Source organism: Capsella rubella, unplaced genomic scaffold (assembly GCF_000375325.1).
Source record: "Capsella rubella cultivar Monte Gargano unplaced genomic scaffold, Caprub1_0 scaffold_1, whole genome shotgun sequence".
NCBI lineage: Eukaryota > Viridiplantae > Streptophyta > Magnoliopsida > Brassicales > Brassicaceae > Capsella > Capsella rubella.
This window is the reverse complement of record NW_006238923.1, coordinates 18,933,131-18,949,838: the sequence shown is the minus strand read 5'-3', so window position 1 is coordinate 18,949,838 and position 16,708 is coordinate 18,933,131. Positions and strand designations below refer to the sequence as shown.

The 16,708-nt window shown below is 37.7% G+C and overlaps 6 protein-coding genes across 6 annotated transcripts; 2 read left to right on the top strand and 4 right to left on the bottom strand.

The window, feature by feature from the left end:
- Window positions 1–1,472: 1,472 nt before the first annotated feature.
- On the bottom strand, window positions 1,473–3,865 carry LOC17898643 (exocyst complex component EXO70A1). Its single transcript, XM_006306936.2, has one exon. It carries the CDS (start codon window positions 3,686–3,688, stop codon window positions 1,799–1,801), a length of 1,890 nt encoding a protein of 629 aa, XP_006306998.1. The 5' UTR covers window positions 3,689–3,865; the 3' UTR covers window positions 1,473–1,798.
- Window positions 3,866–4,708: 843 nt separating this feature from the next.
- Window positions 4,709–7,959, top strand: LOC17897006 (oligouridylate-binding protein 1A). Its single transcript, XM_006303941.2, has 12 exons — window positions 4,709–4,995; window positions 5,335–5,396; window positions 5,506–5,608; window positions 5,721–5,797; window positions 5,885–5,946; window positions 6,053–6,140; window positions 6,296–6,371; window positions 6,460–6,490; window positions 6,757–6,876; window positions 6,972–7,057; window positions 7,152–7,328; window positions 7,427–7,959. The coding sequence occupies exons 1-12, from the start codon at window positions 4,873–4,875 to the stop codon at window positions 7,691–7,693; spliced, it is 1,272 nt and encodes a 423-aa protein (XP_006304003.1). The 5' UTR covers window positions 4,709–4,872; the 3' UTR covers window positions 7,694–7,959.
- Window positions 7,960–8,402: 443 nt separating this feature from the next.
- On the bottom strand, window positions 8,403–9,220 carry LOC17897399 (dormancy-associated protein homolog 4). Its single transcript, XM_023777015.1, has 3 exons — window positions 8,879–9,220; window positions 8,674–8,767; window positions 8,403–8,570 (listed from the first exon to the last, which is right to left on the bottom strand). Exons 1-3 carry the CDS (start codon window positions 9,147–9,149, stop codon window positions 8,543–8,545), a joined length of 393 nt encoding a protein of 130 aa, XP_023632783.1. The 5' UTR covers window positions 9,150–9,220; the 3' UTR covers window positions 8,403–8,542.
- A 294-nt stretch (window positions 9,221–9,514) lies between these two features.
- Window positions 9,515–11,072, bottom strand: LOC111832525 (trihelix transcription factor ASIL1). The gene has a single exon (XM_023789312.1). It carries the CDS (start codon window positions 10,851–10,853, stop codon window positions 9,714–9,716), a length of 1,140 nt encoding a protein of 379 aa, XP_023645080.1. The 5' UTR covers window positions 10,854–11,072; the 3' UTR covers window positions 9,515–9,713.
- Window positions 11,073–11,362: 290 nt separating this feature from the next.
- Window positions 11,363–12,338, top strand: LOC17899622 (17.4 kDa class III heat shock protein). Its single transcript, XM_006303331.2, has 3 exons — window positions 11,363–11,484; window positions 11,577–11,791; window positions 11,881–12,338. The coding sequence occupies exons 2-3, from the start codon at window positions 11,594–11,596 to the stop codon at window positions 12,145–12,147; spliced, it is 465 nt and encodes a 154-aa protein (XP_006303393.1). The 5' UTR covers window positions 11,363–11,484; window positions 11,577–11,593; the 3' UTR covers window positions 12,148–12,338.
- Window positions 12,339–12,429: 91 nt separating this feature from the next.
- On the bottom strand, window positions 12,430–14,314 carry LOC17897531 (inactive GDSL esterase/lipase-like protein 25). Its single transcript, XM_006304946.2, has 5 exons — window positions 13,975–14,314; window positions 13,741–13,856; window positions 13,289–13,489; window positions 12,960–13,212; window positions 12,430–12,873 (listed from the first exon to the last, which is right to left on the bottom strand). The coding sequence occupies exons 1-5, from the start codon at window positions 14,210–14,212 to the stop codon at window positions 12,497–12,499; spliced, it is 1,185 nt and encodes a 394-aa protein (XP_006305008.1). The 5' UTR covers window positions 14,213–14,314; the 3' UTR covers window positions 12,430–12,496.
- Between the last annotated feature and the right edge of the window lie 2,394 nt (window positions 14,315–16,708).

Here is a 16,708-nt window from a genome sequence, read left to right as displayed (position 1 = left end):
ATTCTTCAATTTTTAATATATAATGAAATGACAAAAGTTTATTTATAAAATCCTTACAAATAAAAAGTTATATTATCAAATGTATTTAAAAATGTTAATATAGATTGATTTGGTTGGTCAAGTTAAAAATTAAAATAGTTTAAAAAGTCAACTACATTGAATATTCCATAATAAGAAAACATGGAATGGTTTCTATTAAAACAAATATTAAAATACTCAATGTTTAAAATTTCGATCAAGATCTTTATAAAATATTTGAAATTAAGAAAATCTTGCCAATTAAGCTAAATTTTAGGCATTGTATCTTACAAATAAAGTTAAATATCAAACGTAATAATTATCTTTCCTTTAATATTGAAAACCAATTTTTTTTTTTATCAAATGAAAAATGAACGATGGAGATTAAATCTCTAAACCCGATTAACATATCCGTTTAGTTAGTTAGATCCGCGTGTTAACCCAGTTAGAAATGATAATTATTTTATTTTGAAACTATAGTGTAAATTCATTGTGTATTTCAGCTTTAATAGTATAGATTAATTAAAACATTAATGACCAAAAGGAGAAAAAAATAAGACAATATTGATTTGGTAGTTAATAATCCACGTAAGCATGTGTTAAAAGCCAATTAATCGCTGCCACTAATTAGAAAATTACCAGTCATGCCAGTAATATTTTTGTCATCGCCAGCTAAGCCTGTTACTATTTTATTTGATTAGCAGCAAATGTTTTAAACAGCAAACTTAAAACTTTAGATACTGTGCATAACATATTAATACATCTACGTATATAAAGTTTATCTATTTTTCAAACCCCAAAAATACTAAACTTTGTCTGTTGCTATTATACTTGGTCCGAACGGGAAGACACCTCACAAATAATATGGACAGGCTGTATAGAATTAGACACACCCAGTCACTCGTAAAATCGAGAAATTACGAATATGAACAAATGGGGAATAGCCACGTGTACGAATGGTTAAAGCGTGCAAGAAACCTCAGCTCGAAACTTCTCTATTTTGTTCCCAACACAACAATGGCCTGCCTTGTTGGAGAGGATAATCACTAACAAGGTCTAGTTGAAGAAACCAACTTAGATTAGAGATCAAGACGTGAGAGGTCATTTAGATTAGAGACCACAAGTTAGACTCACTTGACCCAGAAGAAACCAAACAAAGACAAAAAAAAGAAAAGACTGATCAGTTGTGTGAGATATGTTTTAGTAAATCCATGCTGCATTCAGAAGATGAATCAGGAGTATGGTGGTACTGTGACTACTGTTGCATACCCATCACTCTACTGCTGTTAGTTGTTGTTGTTACCTGACCATCTTGCATCTGGTGGACCTCCTCCCATGTTCTGTGCCTATGCTCCTCCATAGTTTGGTGGTGGTCTCTGTCGTCCCATCTTCTTACAAGAGATGTTCCTTTTTGTAACTAAGATTCAAGTTTCTGCTGCTACTCCCATGATCTATGATTATCATAGAAGAAATCAAACTGCATTTATGAAGGAACTAGTACACCAAAAGTCACAAAATACAAAAAAAAAATCAAACATTTATATCAACAGTGGAGTATTGAAATTTGGCAACAAACAAACAACACACAACAAATAATTATGCTTACAAGTACAAAAGAGTGAGAGAGACTATTCACCAGAAGCTGGAGAACAATCTGAACACTGCCACATGAAAATGGAAAGAATTCAAAGAATGGTTTATATGGCTAATTCTACTGTGGGAAACCAAAAACGAAAGCTTTTATGGGTTTTTCAATCTTCTTCTTCTTCTTCGTCGTCTTTCACTGAGACCGTCTCAAATGTGGAGCTGTAGTATATCCTTCGAAGAAATCTAACACAGCGGTTTCAAGGTTTTCAACAGAGTATTTCAAGTAGTTCTCCGGATGTCTTCCACTCTCTATATGCCCCCTGAATCTTCCAAGAAAGGATCTATAAGCCGGGATAAGATGCTCTGATAGTGATATCCTGAGTTCTTCTCTTAGCTGAGTATCTGGAACTGACCAGGTCGACTGAATCCTGTGAACCTCTTCGAACATTGTATTGAAAGCTTTGAACCTCTCTCTTAAAGCACTTTTCGATACACCCGAAGAGAAGCTTCCGCTCACATGTAACCCTTCATCTCTCAAGCTATTCAGAACTCTAACCCAAGTAGCTCTCTGATACTTGGTGGCTGCATGTCTAAATATCCCTGTAAGCTTTCTTAAATACTTGTCCCCAATCAACTCCATTAGCTCCGGGGAGCTTTTGACCTTCTGAACTATGTAATGGACATTGTTCATGACGAAGATGTGGGACAAAGGTTCGTCTTTGTAGTGCAGAGACTTCTCTTCTAGATTGAACTGTAGCATCACCATAGTCCATATCATATGCAAAGCCAACGGCGACATTCCTTCTAGCTGAGAGATATCCATATCGGGATTGTTCGGATCATTGGTACATTTCAAACCTCGGCATGGTTTGGTCATGATGAGATCAACCAACGTTTCCTTATAGTCAGAGATCAAGTTGAGGTAGTTCATCACATACCTTGTCAATGGATGTATAGTTCCTCCAGGGACAGGAACTACCGAAGGCTCACGAAAAACCGCATTCTCAAACTCAGTGAGTATACCTCTTGCTGCTTCAGCTAATCTTGATTGAATCTCTGTAGCTTGAACAAGAATCGATTCAGACGAGCTCGAATCGAAAATCTCTTCCATATCAGGCAACAAATCAGTTAAAGCATCATGTAAATCAAGAATCTTGAAAAGCTTCTCAGGTGATCTTCTACTAATGCTTATAGCTTCAGGGAAATTGAAAAGCTGCAAAGCAGAGCCTTTGACAATCTCCATGAAACAAGTCTCTTCCATGGTGCCTTCAAATATCTGCTCACAGAGTCTCTTCTCGCTAGCGAACACAACTCTAACGCAAACCTTAGCCGCACGGATCCATCTTCTGATCTTCACTTCAACGGCTTCCCAATCAAGTCTCTGCACATCTCCAATCCCTAATTTCACAATCCCTAGCTGCTTAAAAATCGTTTCCATGGCGGATTTCCTAACGTTTCCGTATACCTGAACACACTCGCGAGAGTAACCAGCTCCGATCATCCTCTGAGCGATCGATCTCAGATCAGAAACAGCTTCAGGAGATACAAGATCGATCTCGCGTATACTGCTTGTGGATTTGCTATTGCTTCTCCTGCTCCTCGATAACCGGCTCGAACCGGAATCCGAACCGTCCGGTAGAACCAGATCCACCTGTTGTTGCTCATCATCTTCGTTATTACCATCACAAGCAGCAGTGAGGCTGTTGTCATCTTCAAACTCAGTACGAGAAGAAGAAGCGAAAGAGGAAGTAGAAGCTAAGGACGAATCAAGAAGAAGTGAATCAGGTTCGAAAGTAGAAGTCTGAGAGATTAAGATGCTTCTAAGCTCGTCTTCGAGCCTAGCCATGGCGATTTGGATCGTCGAGCTAGCTGCTTTGACTTCATCGGAGATTGAGACGGAAGAGATGTGTCTTTGAACTTCGTCCACGGCTCGTAAGTACCGATCTACTTCTTCACGATCACCGCTTTGGAAAATAAGATTCTCTTTAGCTTCTTCAGATGTTGTTGAATCCCACCGGAGTATTATCTTCTCCGCCGTCTCCAAATCGGAACCATCGCCTTGATTCTCATCAAGTGTTGCCATAATCGGAAACTGATTGCTGTTTGACTTCTCCGATCGATTTAGGTCTTTTTTTTTTCCTCTTTTGAAATGAGATTTAGGTGATGAATGAGAAGATTACAGTGAGAAATATGTTTGGTTTCTGATTTTTTAAAAAAAATCAAAATTCGTTTTTTTTTTGGTTGTTTTGGGAAAAGAGTCAATAGACTGACTTTTCAACGCACAGCTCGTGGGTTGTGTTTTTATTTTTGTTTATATCTGAAGGAAAATAATAAAATTTATTTATGAGACTCGCCGGCGGCGTGAAGTTACCGGAGATACAGAAAACTCCGGCGAATTTAATTTTACTATCACTTCAAAAAAAAGTAGATCTCTCTAATAATAGCAGTTGTGTAATGTAATCATCATTGCTGTCACTATGGATAATTGATAAATCTTATTATTTTAAACAAAATCTAAAATTACTAGACTTTTGTCTTTTGCAATAAACGTTAAAAGTATTCTCTGCCGACATGCAAAAAAAAGAACAAACATAAAGGATAAACGAACAATGAACTTTGTAAGAAGATTAACACATTTAGTTATTAACTAATCACCCAGCATACAAAAAAAGTAATTATAAGTATCGACTGGTTTGACTGACATCTTTGTCGTTTTTGGTTAACAATTGAACAATTCAGTTTGTGTCTTACAGGCAAAATTAAAATTTTAGTCAGTTTTGAGACTTTGGGCTTGGGCCGTTAAAAGCTAGTGACTGGCACTAGTCTGCCACGTAACTGTATAAGTAAGTCAGTTTGGGCCTTGAGCTGGTCCATTAGCAGCTATTGCGGACTAAGAACAATGATTGGTCAGTCACGGGAACGAATAGTCTCACAGCAGCGTGAGATTAGAAGTAACTCTGTCTTGTCTCTCGAAGAAACCGTCATACTCCTATAAATGGTCACTTGTTTCGTACGGCCTTTCTTTACTCCCTTTAGAGAGAGAGAGAGAGAGAGCGTGCAATCATCTTTTCTCTTTCTTCTTTAATTTATTTTCTTTTTTCCCTTTTTTTTTCCTTTTTTTTTTTTCCTTTTTTTTTTTTGTTCTTTCTTCTTCTTTTTCTTACTTGATTTTGAACCCTAGCTTAAGGGGAAAAAAAATCAAAACTTTCCTCGGGGAAAGAAACAGATATTTTATCGGAGTGAGAGAAGGGAAAAGAGAAAAAAAAAATGCAGAATCAAAGGATGAAGCTGCAGCATCAACAACAACAACAAGCAGCTATGATTCAGCAAGCTATGATGCATCAACAACATCCTTCTCTTTATCATCCTGGTGTTATGCCTCCCCCTCAGGTTTCTTTTTTTTATTGATCTTATTTATTCAATTCATCTTCGATGTATTTGGTTCCTGAAACAGGCTTTTGTAATTCCGATTCGTGGGTTTTAAATCACTGTATTCTGCAACCTCGTTGTATGAATCTATGTCTCTCTTCTGTGGCTGATTGTGATGTAAAGTTTTGAGCTTTTGATTTGTGGGCTAAGGTTTCGTGTTAGTAATTCGATTTATTTGCTAATTTGTATCTCTTGTGTTCAATTTTTTTGCTGGTGATGGTAGATTTTTCATCATCGAAAAGGAGTGTTTTTGCTACCTGTTTTACAGTCATCTCTTTAATGCTTATTCGTTTGTTGCAGATGGAGCCTTTACCAAGTGGAAACCTTCCTCCTGGTTTTGATCCCAGTACTTGCCGTAGTGTGTGAGTGTTTTGATTTCAGTGATCCTATTTTTGCCTTTTCTTATATTGGAACCAAACATTACTGTGAACTGCAGAGTTTTAACCAGTGAACCGTTTTCTGATATTGCAGGTATGCTGGCAACATTCATACACAGGTCACTGAGGTTCTTCTTCAAGAGATTTTTGCAAGTACTGGTCCTATTGAAAGCTGTAAACTCATTAGAAAGGATAAGGTGGCGTTTTGAAATCTGCCCTTTGTTTTTTTTATTCCACTGCAACTTCTCAGTATTGTTTTCCAAAAAAACTTACTCGAGCTAACTTCTAGAAATGTTTCACACTTCACAGTCATCATATGGATTTGTTCACTACTTTGATCGTCGATCTGCTGGTATGGCTATAATGACTCTTAACGGAAGGCATATGTAAGCATCTGACATTGGTAGTTTATGCTCATTTTTATTCAATCTATTCTCATTTGTTCTCTTAGAATATAATACTTGATTTCACAGATTTGGACAGCCTATGAAAGTTAATTGGGCGTATGCCACCGGTCAGAGAGAGGATACATCAAGTAAGTTATGATTAACAAGGATTGATAATCAAGGAGTTGCATTTTGTTCACTTGCTCTTTGAGTGAGGCGTGATGTTGAATGGTTTTGATTCCATGAAATGCACAGGTCATTTCAACATTTTTGTTGGAGATCTCAGTCCAGAGGTTACTGATGCAGCATTGTTTGAGAGCTTTTCTGTCTTTAATACCTGCTCGTAAGTTCTTGTGCCTGTTGTTCTGATTTCAGTTACTAGTTAGTTTAAAAAAAATCTAGTTACACAACTAAGTTGTACGTATTTATCACTATTGGATTACAAGATTTTTTTTATTGATTAAGCTTATTTGTCTAATATCTACAATTCTTATTTAGGGACGCAAGAGTAATGTGGGACCAGAAAACTGGACGCTCAAGAGGCTTTGGGTTTGTTTCCTTCCGTAATCAGCAGGTTTTGTATTCTTTAAACCATGGTGACTGTTGTTTTTAGCTTTATACATGGATTTGCATTGATTTTTCATTGTTAATGTATTTTGCAGGATGCTCAAACTGCCATAAATGAGATGAATGGTAAGAATTATCATATAGCAGCTTGTGTTCTTTGAGCTTTTATGGTTAATGTTAATGTATTTATGCATTTAGCTGTGTAATGTTGTGGCTGGAAAGACTTAGTTAGGAATTCTGTGTATTTTTTGTAGCTTATTGGTGAACAACTGTTGAAGTTACGTGTTGCTTGTGCCAATCATGCTTTGCTGCTAGAATTGAGTTATTATCTTAATATGTAGCTCTTTGTGTTTGTCAGTTCTACAACCTTTGAGTGTTTTACTTCATCTCAGGTAAATGGATAAGTAGCAGACAGATCAGATGCAACTGGGCGACAAAAGGTGCTACTTTTGGCGAAGACAAACATAGCTCTGATGGAAAAAGTATTGTGGAACTTACAAACGGCTCTTCAGGTTTCTTTTGATGACTGAAACTAATAAATTTTTCACACCCTTCCTTAAAGCAAAGTTTCTTGAAGATTACATTGATTTAACACTTGATTATGCAGAGGATGGTAGAGAGCTCTCAAACGAAGATGCCCCTGAAAACAATCCTCAATATACAACTGTCTATGTAGGAAACCTCTCGCCAGAAGTAAGTTATCAACTTAACGAATTGCTCATTACATAACACAGAGACAGCACTAGTGTTTTTTTGGGGCACCTCCTGACAGTTGTCAATCTTGCAGGTAACTCAGCTTGATCTACACCGTCTATTTTATGCACTTGGCGTTGGAGTGATTGAAGAGGTCCGTGTCCAGCGAGACAAAGGGTTTGGTTTTGTTAGATATAACACTCATGACGAAGCTGCTCTTGCTATTCAGATGGGCAACGCTCAGCCTTTCCTCTTTAGCAGACAGATAAAGGTACTAACTCTAGTTATGATCTAACTGTTGTTTCATCATGTTGACTTTCTCTGTAGAAGTGTTAGAACCCATTTCCTTGTTTCTGTGATAAATTACAGTGTTCGTGGGGAAGCAAACCAACTCCATCAGGCACAGCCTCAAACCCACTTCCCCCACCAGCCCCGGCCGCAGTCCCTTCTCTTTCTGCAATGGACCTCTTAACCTATGAAAGGCAACTGGCTCTGGCCAAGATGCATCCTCAGGCTCAACATTCTCTAAGACAAGGAGGTCTTGGAGTCAATGTAGCCGGAGCAAGTGCAGCTATGTACGATGGTGGGTTTCAGAATGTAGCTGCGGCACATCAGCAGCTTATGTACTATCAGTAATAAACTCTGGTCCTATCTCCTGTGATACTTTTTTTTTTTCCTTTCTTTCTTTCTTTCTTCTTAACGTTATGATTTTCTTGCTTTACTCTAGACCTGGTTCAAGAGTCTTTATGTATGTGTCTTTTATTTAAAGCCTTTGGTTTAACTTATGTATGCAGAGCGTTAAGCTCAGTTTGTAACCTATGGGTCTTACTTGGATTGTAAGCCAAGCAAGTGACATCAAATAAAGGGGATTTAGTTTTGGGGATTTTATGTTGTTTGTATTATTGATGTATTGTAGTAGTTCTGTAATGGTAGATTTGAATCAAACAAATGTGTCGGTTACTCGGTTATATATACAGTTAACGAAAGTTTTCTAGTTTCATTCTCATTAGTAATTTGTCTGAAGTTCAATTTAACGAAATCATCAAAGTGTGTTCTGTGGGTGAGTGTCCTTTATTATGCAACAAAGTATGTAATTAAGGTTTCAACTTGACGTTCATTAATTTGTCTTTATACAGTAGTTCAATGGTAAAAGTAGAATCTTCGAAAGTTCAATGGTACTAGTAGAATCTTCGAATTTGCAGAAACAAGAGTACTAGTTATTCATCATTGGCTCATCGCTCAAGACAAAAGTGAACTCTTGCGTTTTCGTTCACAGAAGCATAAATCCTGATTTAAACAACATTTATTTGGCAGAGTTGAAATAATATTTCTATTCAAAACCCTGTAACAGAAATGGAGACTTTGTTTCAAGAGACATAAATTGAATACTGACCGTATCAGTAAATATTTACATAATTTACATGCATAGGTTACTTATATTTACACAAAAACCCCGTAAGATTTGTTTTTCTCTCTCGGCTTTGTTCAACGGTCCAACGCGTTTATCACAATCCTGCATTCGTACACAAAGCATCGTATAAATTAAAGGAGCACATAAAGATAAGATAATAGGGACTATGATTAAGGGATGAAGTGATGGATAGACAATAACCAACCAGTCATAAGTAGTGAGACTTGCGGCATCGTCTTCACCTGAGGAAGGGATTTTGCCGGCAGCGAATGGCCCCAAAACATCGCATGGTGTCCCAGCTGCATCCATAATATATGTGTTTTACCCAAATTTGAGTACTAGTCTTACCTTTAAAAAAAATATAACTATAATTATAAGGTTTAGAGGATAGAGGAGAGGAAATAAATTACGGGTTAAAGGCGTCCCGGGGTTGCTACATGACCCGGTCGGAGAACCCGGAACACGCTCCGAATCCATTTTCAATTTACGGAGACCACGGAGGTTGTTATTCCCCTTGGTCACCATGATGCTTCTGGTGACATGATCGTTTGAGAGAAAAGGACGAGAAGATCGGACGGTGGATGATGATGATGAAGAATCATGCTTTCTCAATTTGCCGAGACCATTTTCCGGCGTCGGTCCGGCCACCGTTTCATCCCACAGCTTGTGTAGGAACCCCATCCGATCAACAAACTTTATCCAAAATATATAATCTATAATATTGATTAATTTGGGTTTTTATTTTATTTTATTGTCTCTATCTTCTCTTTTTCTTCGGCCATGAAAATGGTTTTTTATAGAGGGGAGAAAAGAGAAAGAAAAGCATTGAATATTTTTAGTGAGGTTAATTATAAGCTTTGGCTTATTTAAGAAGATTTTAATTTAAGGATAAAGATGCTGACTAATCCAATTAAGTAGTCTCTAATCTCATTCTAATCACAAACTGCTAAATTCAGGTTTCTTACTAAGAATACTCTCAAGTCTTTTTAGAATCACAGACACTCTAATTCGTGAGTTTTGTTGTTTCTGATTCTAAGTATTACAGAGGTTTTCAAGACGTTTCATGTTTCAGCCAAGACACGGATAACAACAACAACAACATAATGATGATCAGACTCATAATTTAACTACATTTACACATCCCACAAGGCAGTAATAACAACAACATCGAATCCTAAATCAAGCAATCTAGACAGCTTATCATAGATAGCAAATATCATAGGAACATTTTGTGAGTTCAATTCGTCAGCTACTTACATCGCCGTTAATCTTGGCATTGCGATCATCATCATCATCATCAACATCAACGATCCTTCTTTCTCCTCGCTGCCTGCTCCTCTCTTCCTCTTCTTGATTGCTCTGTGTTATCTCCAACTGAGTTTTCAAGAACTGCATTCTCTGCATTTCCATCTCTTTTGCGAATTTCATCCTCTCCTTTTCCAATTCCACCATTAGCTTGAGTTTAGCAGTCTCAGCTTTCTCATAAGCTTCCGTGAATCCGAGTATCGCTCTCGCCACATCTCCAACTCCACTCCCTCCACATTCACTCTTATCCACCTTCAACCGCTTCGGCAGCTGAAACGAAACCGGTTGAGGCGGTGGCAGACTCTCAGCAGAATCAGGTGAACCCTCAGGCTCAGGATCAGACTCAGACTCAGTCTCAGAAGCACTACGTTTCCTAAAATGCCAGCGCATAGAATCAGAGTTTCTCTTGAAATCCCCTCCTTGTTGTTGATGTTGCAGAATCTGCGTCCCTTTAGCTTGCCGTTTATACAGATTGGAACGGCTATTCACTCCCATAGGAGCCTTCTCAGAAGCTTTCGAAGCAGTAGCGATTGTGGTAGTACCACCAATCAAACTCTCAAGCTTCTTGAAGAAGACCCATTTACTAGGTCCATCACCAGAAGCAACCTTAGCCTTCTCTTGCTTATACTTCTTCTTCACAGTGTCAATCCTGTTCTTACACTGTATATCAGTTTTAGGATATTTGCATTGACGACTCTTGTTCACAATCTCAGCTACTTCTTTCCAATGTTGTTGCTTCAAAGTTCCTTTACCTGGTTCAGAGAACCGATCTCCCCAAGCGTCGATTAGAACCTTGGTAGCTTCTTCGCTCCAACAATCGTCTCTTCCTCCGCCACCACCACCGCTTCCTCCTCGTCCGTTTCTGTTACCGCTACCACCACCGGTTACAGCTGGAGTATGAACCACTAACGCCAAAGCGTTCCTCGACGGAGATTGAGACGAAACCGCACCTGTTGGTTTCTTCACGACGGCGACCGTCACGTCGTTTGTTGGCAAAATTGGCGGAGAGGAAGGAGCTTGTGGTGAAAGGGAAGAATCTCCCGGAGATGGAATTGACTGAACCTCGTCGTCTTCCTCCATAGAAATTGATCAAATTGCTTGAATTTTCAGATTCGGATCTGACGATTTTGGCAGAAAAATTGGATCTGAGATTGGTTCACCGGCGAAGGGGATAAGGTCACCGGATAGGTAAATCTCCGTTATTGACCCGATGGATATATAAATTGACGAAAACACCCTTTAACTCTTTCTTTTAATAAACGAGAGAAAGCGATATCAGAACCGTGAATATTCGAATTGGTATTATGGTAAATTGACATATTGATATGAGGAATTTATTCTTTTGCCATCTTAATTAGGGAATATTGAATATACACATCTGACGGATTTCAAAATTTCTGTCCATTGGTTTTGGTTAGGTAGGCTGGCTCAAGGCTCAAACCGAAAGGACATAATTAAAGTCCAGTGGGCTAAGGCCTGCAATAACTGTGAAGGCCCAATAATAAGAGGTTAACGATGACGTGGATAATTTGATTTTTGAAACAGCTCAAGATCACACTAGTTACTTCTAGAAATTTGTCTCTGGAACTTTCTAGCTTACTGGTGTGTGTGTCTGTCCTCAGATATATAACAATGGAGCGATATTATCAACCGCAACAAATCGAGAACACGAAGACGATTCAGTTAGAAAGGCTTGATCTTTAGTTTCCAGGTAAAATTTTCTCTACTCTGATATTAATTTTTCCCGGGAAAAGTTCCAGAATCGTGGATTTTGACTTGTGTTTTTTTTTTCCTTCCCGGCAGATATTGATCGGAGAAAAATGACTGCTGTAGCGATTAACCACTTGTTCGGCTTGCCGGAGACGATCGAGAAGCTAATTCTCCCGATTTCCCGTTCCGGCGAAGGTAATCACGAGTCTCGAGACAGTAGTAACAACATCCCAATCGACATTTTGGAATCTTCCAAAGAATACATATTTTACCTTGACATCCCTGGAGTCTCCAAATCCGATATCCAGGTATTTATATAACAATCCAATAGAAATGTTAAATTGGTTGTGAAATTAGGGATTTTAGTGATTTTGTTGGATTTTTGTGGTGGTGATAGGTGACTGTGGAGGAAGAGAGGACTTTGGTGATAAAGAGTAACGGGAAGAGGAAGAGAGATGATGATGGGAGTGAAGAAGGGTCTACTAAGTACATTAGACTCGAGAGGAGACTTGCTCAGAATCTTGTCAAGAAGTTCCGCTTACCGGAAGATGCTGACGTGGCTGCCGTTACGGCTAAGTATCAAGATGGGGTTTTGACTGTCACCGTTGGGAAGTTACCGCCTCAGCCCCCGAAACCTAAGACTGTTCAAATCGCTGTTTCTTGAATGGTTTTGTGTGTTCTGTAGCTTGTAGTTTGTTGTTTTGAAATCTTAAGGACTCGGTTCTCTTTCATGTTTTCTGATCAACGTCCACAAGTTTGGATCTTTAAGGATTCTCGTTTCTTTGTAAAGCGGATAATTCCAGTGGAACTAAGGGAGATTGTGTAGTTCTGAACAGAATCTCATGTTTCAGTTTCCTTGTCTAGTTCCTTCTTATTTATAGTGGCTAGTTAAAATCTCTGGTTTTATATCATTCGTTGACGACAATGTTAGATCAGACTATTGTGATGGAGTATCAATATTAGTTTATTACGAGTCAAGCCCAAAAGTCTTTCAGTAGCTCTTGAACACAATTTTATATCATAAAGGAGTGTGCTTCGGTAACTTGATAAAGCCAGTGATTCTGCATCTCTGATTCCATCTTCTTGATATCATAGAGACTCTCAATTTTGCTCTGTCTCGGTCTCATGGCAGCCATAGCTTCTTGTATATCAGCTAAGATGACTGTCATGTCCATAGGACGAACCATTAGCTCCTTGAGATTGTTCGGTCCAATCACTTCCGGATCAGCTCCCCACATGGCATGCCCGACCTGAAGGTTCGCTGCTTGCGTTAAATGCTTACCATCGAAGAATATGTACTCTTCAGTAATGGTGCATACATTGCTGACCGAGCAATCGGTCCCGTTGAGGGAGCCAGTTCCACAACAAGCAGCGGTTCCTGACTTGAATGCTGCAAAAGACAATATAAACGTCAAGAAACTTTTATCAATGGTCATGGTGATTGAGGATGATATGGATACATCGTACAAGACTTACTGTAAGTGCTAGACTTGAAAACTCTGTTTTGGACCGAGCTGAAAAAGTCGTAATACGAGTACTGGAAACCACTGAGTTCTCGTGAGAGTTCAACCAAGAGCTGCAACAGATTCTTGTTATGCAAAGCTGCCATTTCAGAAGGCAAACTCACGCATTCTTGAAGGTTTCCGCTTGCTTGTTTCACGGCCGGTAAGCAACCCAACGGTGCCAAGTTCTGGAACGCAAATTTCCTCCCTCCAGCTCCATAAACCACCTGTAAAATCAAACAGATGAAAACAAATATAGAGGGGAAAAGACAGATCAAAGATGTAGCTTCTGAGAGTTTTAACCTTTATCTCTGCTTCTATGGTAGTGATGACTTGATCCACAAAAGCTTGTTTCATATCATCCGAGGGACTTGGATTATTCGTAGCATACTTCAAGTAATCATCAGAGCCAATGTTGAACAAGTAGATAGCTTCAGAAACTGTTTGGTTTATCCATTTGTTCTTGTTTTCAGAGAATTGCCTCACTTGTTGTGACAGAGTCATCTGTTACAAAACATTCAAATTATCCTTTTTTAACCTAAAAGTCCTTAAAAAGCTAATTTCTACTATCAAGAACCTTTTTACCAAGTCCCTACACTTCATCACTAATAATATTTGATTTCGCAATTTGAGAGACCACAAAATTATAACTCAGTTCAAGATTTGACCTAGCTACTACTAACTTGATTCCAAAGTTACAAGCATGAAAGTAAGGGAAAAATTGGAATTATCGGCAAAAAAGGTGAAAAGCTGACCGTCTCCGGAGGAGAGCCTAGAACGGTGGCGTCGGCGGTGGCAAAGTTAGCACCGTGAGAAAAATCCGCCGTGGTTTGGAGAATTGGTGAGATATGAGGAATTCCCATGAAATTAGCTTCGAAGAACCAAAAAACAAAAGGATCAAAATTCAAATTCTAATACACAAATGAATAAAAAAACAACAACAACCATAACCATAGTCATAGATTCTTGAAGTGATCAGTATAATATACCAAGATAATCAGGAACGATAGAACCATCGGACCAACGTCCCGTGGCTTGTCCTAGAGTGACTCCATAAGGAGGAAAGCTTGCGTTAACTCTGTTCTGAGAGAGATACTGTTTGTTTCCTGCGTCGTAGAGTCCATCACCGAACACGAAGAGCGTCTGAGCAAAGGAGAAAGTGGTAAAGTGAAGTAAAAGAAGAGGTAGCAGAGTAGTGATCAAGAAGTGAGATTTGAGATTCGCCATTGAAAGATCGGAAGAAACGAGAGTTTCGACGGCGGTTTAGTTAGAAACTACGGTGAAAGAAGGAATCAAAACAAAACATTGATGAAACCACGTGACCAACGTTTTTACTATTTTTTTATTAAGAGAACTTTTACTAGTATGAGTCTTTACGTTATCCCCATTTTGTGGTGGCATTTTTTTATTTGATCGACAAGAGAAAATTATTTCATATCATATTAATGTTTAATGATGATAGCTTCAATTTACATCCACTTCCATGTGAGCAAATGGATACATTGTTTTTATTCAGACGAAGAGTTTTTTGTGGTACTTCTAATTTATGATCAGACATAATTTAAAGTATGTTTGTGTTGAGTTGGTTTTACGATTCGTTAATTCATCAACCTTGCCAACTGAATCGCTCGCGGAAGTATTAAATGCACTTGTACTAAGAAGTATCAACTTCAAGCTTGTCATTTGTCAAGAGTTGACGAACCGCACCATTAAAGACAATGCAATTGATCTCTATATATTTCTCGACTCAAACAATCCGACCGATCTGATAGGTCCAATCTTGAAACATGGATTATGTAACATTGAATAAGAAATTCTGAGTTGTACGTAATCAGTTGTTGTCTCGTGATCATGACGTAAGTCGACGGATCAGTCGGATTTGGAACTCTGGCTTAATTGCGTCTCTCTCCCGTTGAGCTTCAACCCCACTCCAAATGTAAGGTTGGCCTCTAATCATTTTTTCTATTCAAGAACTAAATCCACACTACTCTTTCCTCCTTCCTATATACTACATATTAAGGTCTGCGAAAAGAGTGTATATATATATTCTTCTTTATAGTCTTTGACTCTTTGCCCATAACATTTTCATACTTAACTTTTTTTTTGTCAGCTACACATTTAAGAAAAATGAATTCCGAGATTGGCTTTTCCAGTCTTTTGCCGAATAGACTTTAATTAACTTCAAAAGACGTAGCCATAAAGAATGGGTAAACATATATTTTTGTCTTGTTTAGTAATCGTACAATGTGGATGCATCCACCCACATGCATGGACCGATGGTGTGGCGGGCCTGGCGGACATGGTGGTAGTAGTTGAGAGCTAAAATAATGTGAATCACAATAGCAGTTTCCTCTTTCACTGACATGCATCATGCATGTTGTTCTAGGAGACTACAAAAGACTTATCTTCCAACTCATATTTTACTATCAATATGCAAAATTACTTAGTTACGTTTTATGTTGTCGCAGCTTGACCCGTGATTTTTGGGGTTTCTCCATTTTTGTCCTATTGTATTGTATATCTCTGTCTTTAGCTCTGATTTAAATAAGGAGCTTGAATTGATGATCAAGATAGAGTAATATTTCTAGAGTCTACCAACTCTAGTTTAGCAGTGGGAACTGGGAAGTTCCCAACCAAACAAACAAAAACTTTGATTAAAAAATGCTTTTCACCCAAGAAACCCTTCCATGGCTTTCCATATCAGCTTATCCTACCATTCAGACCTAAGATTTCTATGGGTCATTTTAATTTTGATTGATTATTATACTCTCGATCGCGTTTTATATATTTTATATGTTTATAAAAGTGTTATTATGTTTTTTGGGCCAACTATTAGTTTGTGTTTTCATGTAATTTTAAAAACTAATTCTTAATTTTATCTCTATTATTTGAGCTTAACAAGGGAGTATATCTATTATATTAATAAATAATAGAATTGAAATTTTTATATATTTCTTAATAAGTATGAAAAAAGGCTAATGATATTTTTGTGAAAATAGAGGGAGTAGGGGTTTAAGAGAGAAAGTTTAGAAGAAGAAATCGCAAAAAAAAAAATATATATATGTACCTTGAAAAGGCTTTAAATGGCAATTTAAGTGTAGTTTTGTTTTTAAGAAACTCAAATAATCTCCAATCAAGATTAAAAAAATAAAATTGGTCTTAAAAAACGTTTCTATTTTACTTTCCAAGCCTTCAAAAAAATAAAAAAACCGGAATCTATAAAGTAAAACTCCACAACCATTCATAACCCATACATTAAGTGGATTGTTTATCGAAAAAAAGTAAGGTAGAACCGTAGAAGTGGAGTTATAGTTTCAAGTGATTCAGACATAGCAAAAACGTAAGAGACTAAAAAGAGTTATATGACAATTTTTCCAAACTTTTATTGTTAAAGTTAAGACTAATATTTTAAAAGTGTAGATTAATACTACAACAAGCTCTTTATTTTCAATATTATTTTGGTGAGTCGATGACGTTGTCGTGGATGCTAGTGGATGTGGATCTATCTAACCTCGTTTAGTGCTTAATTAAGCTAACTATTTTATATCTCTAGAATCTAGATCACGCACGAGCTCTTTGAATTTTTTAATTCAGGGTTGTTTTAAATTAGTTGGTTGCGAGCGACTATTTAAAATAATAATGATATCCTCAACTTTCTTTTCTTTTTGTTTTAAAGGAGTATGTAATGTAACCAATGACCGGCTTTGTGCTCAAACTATACAA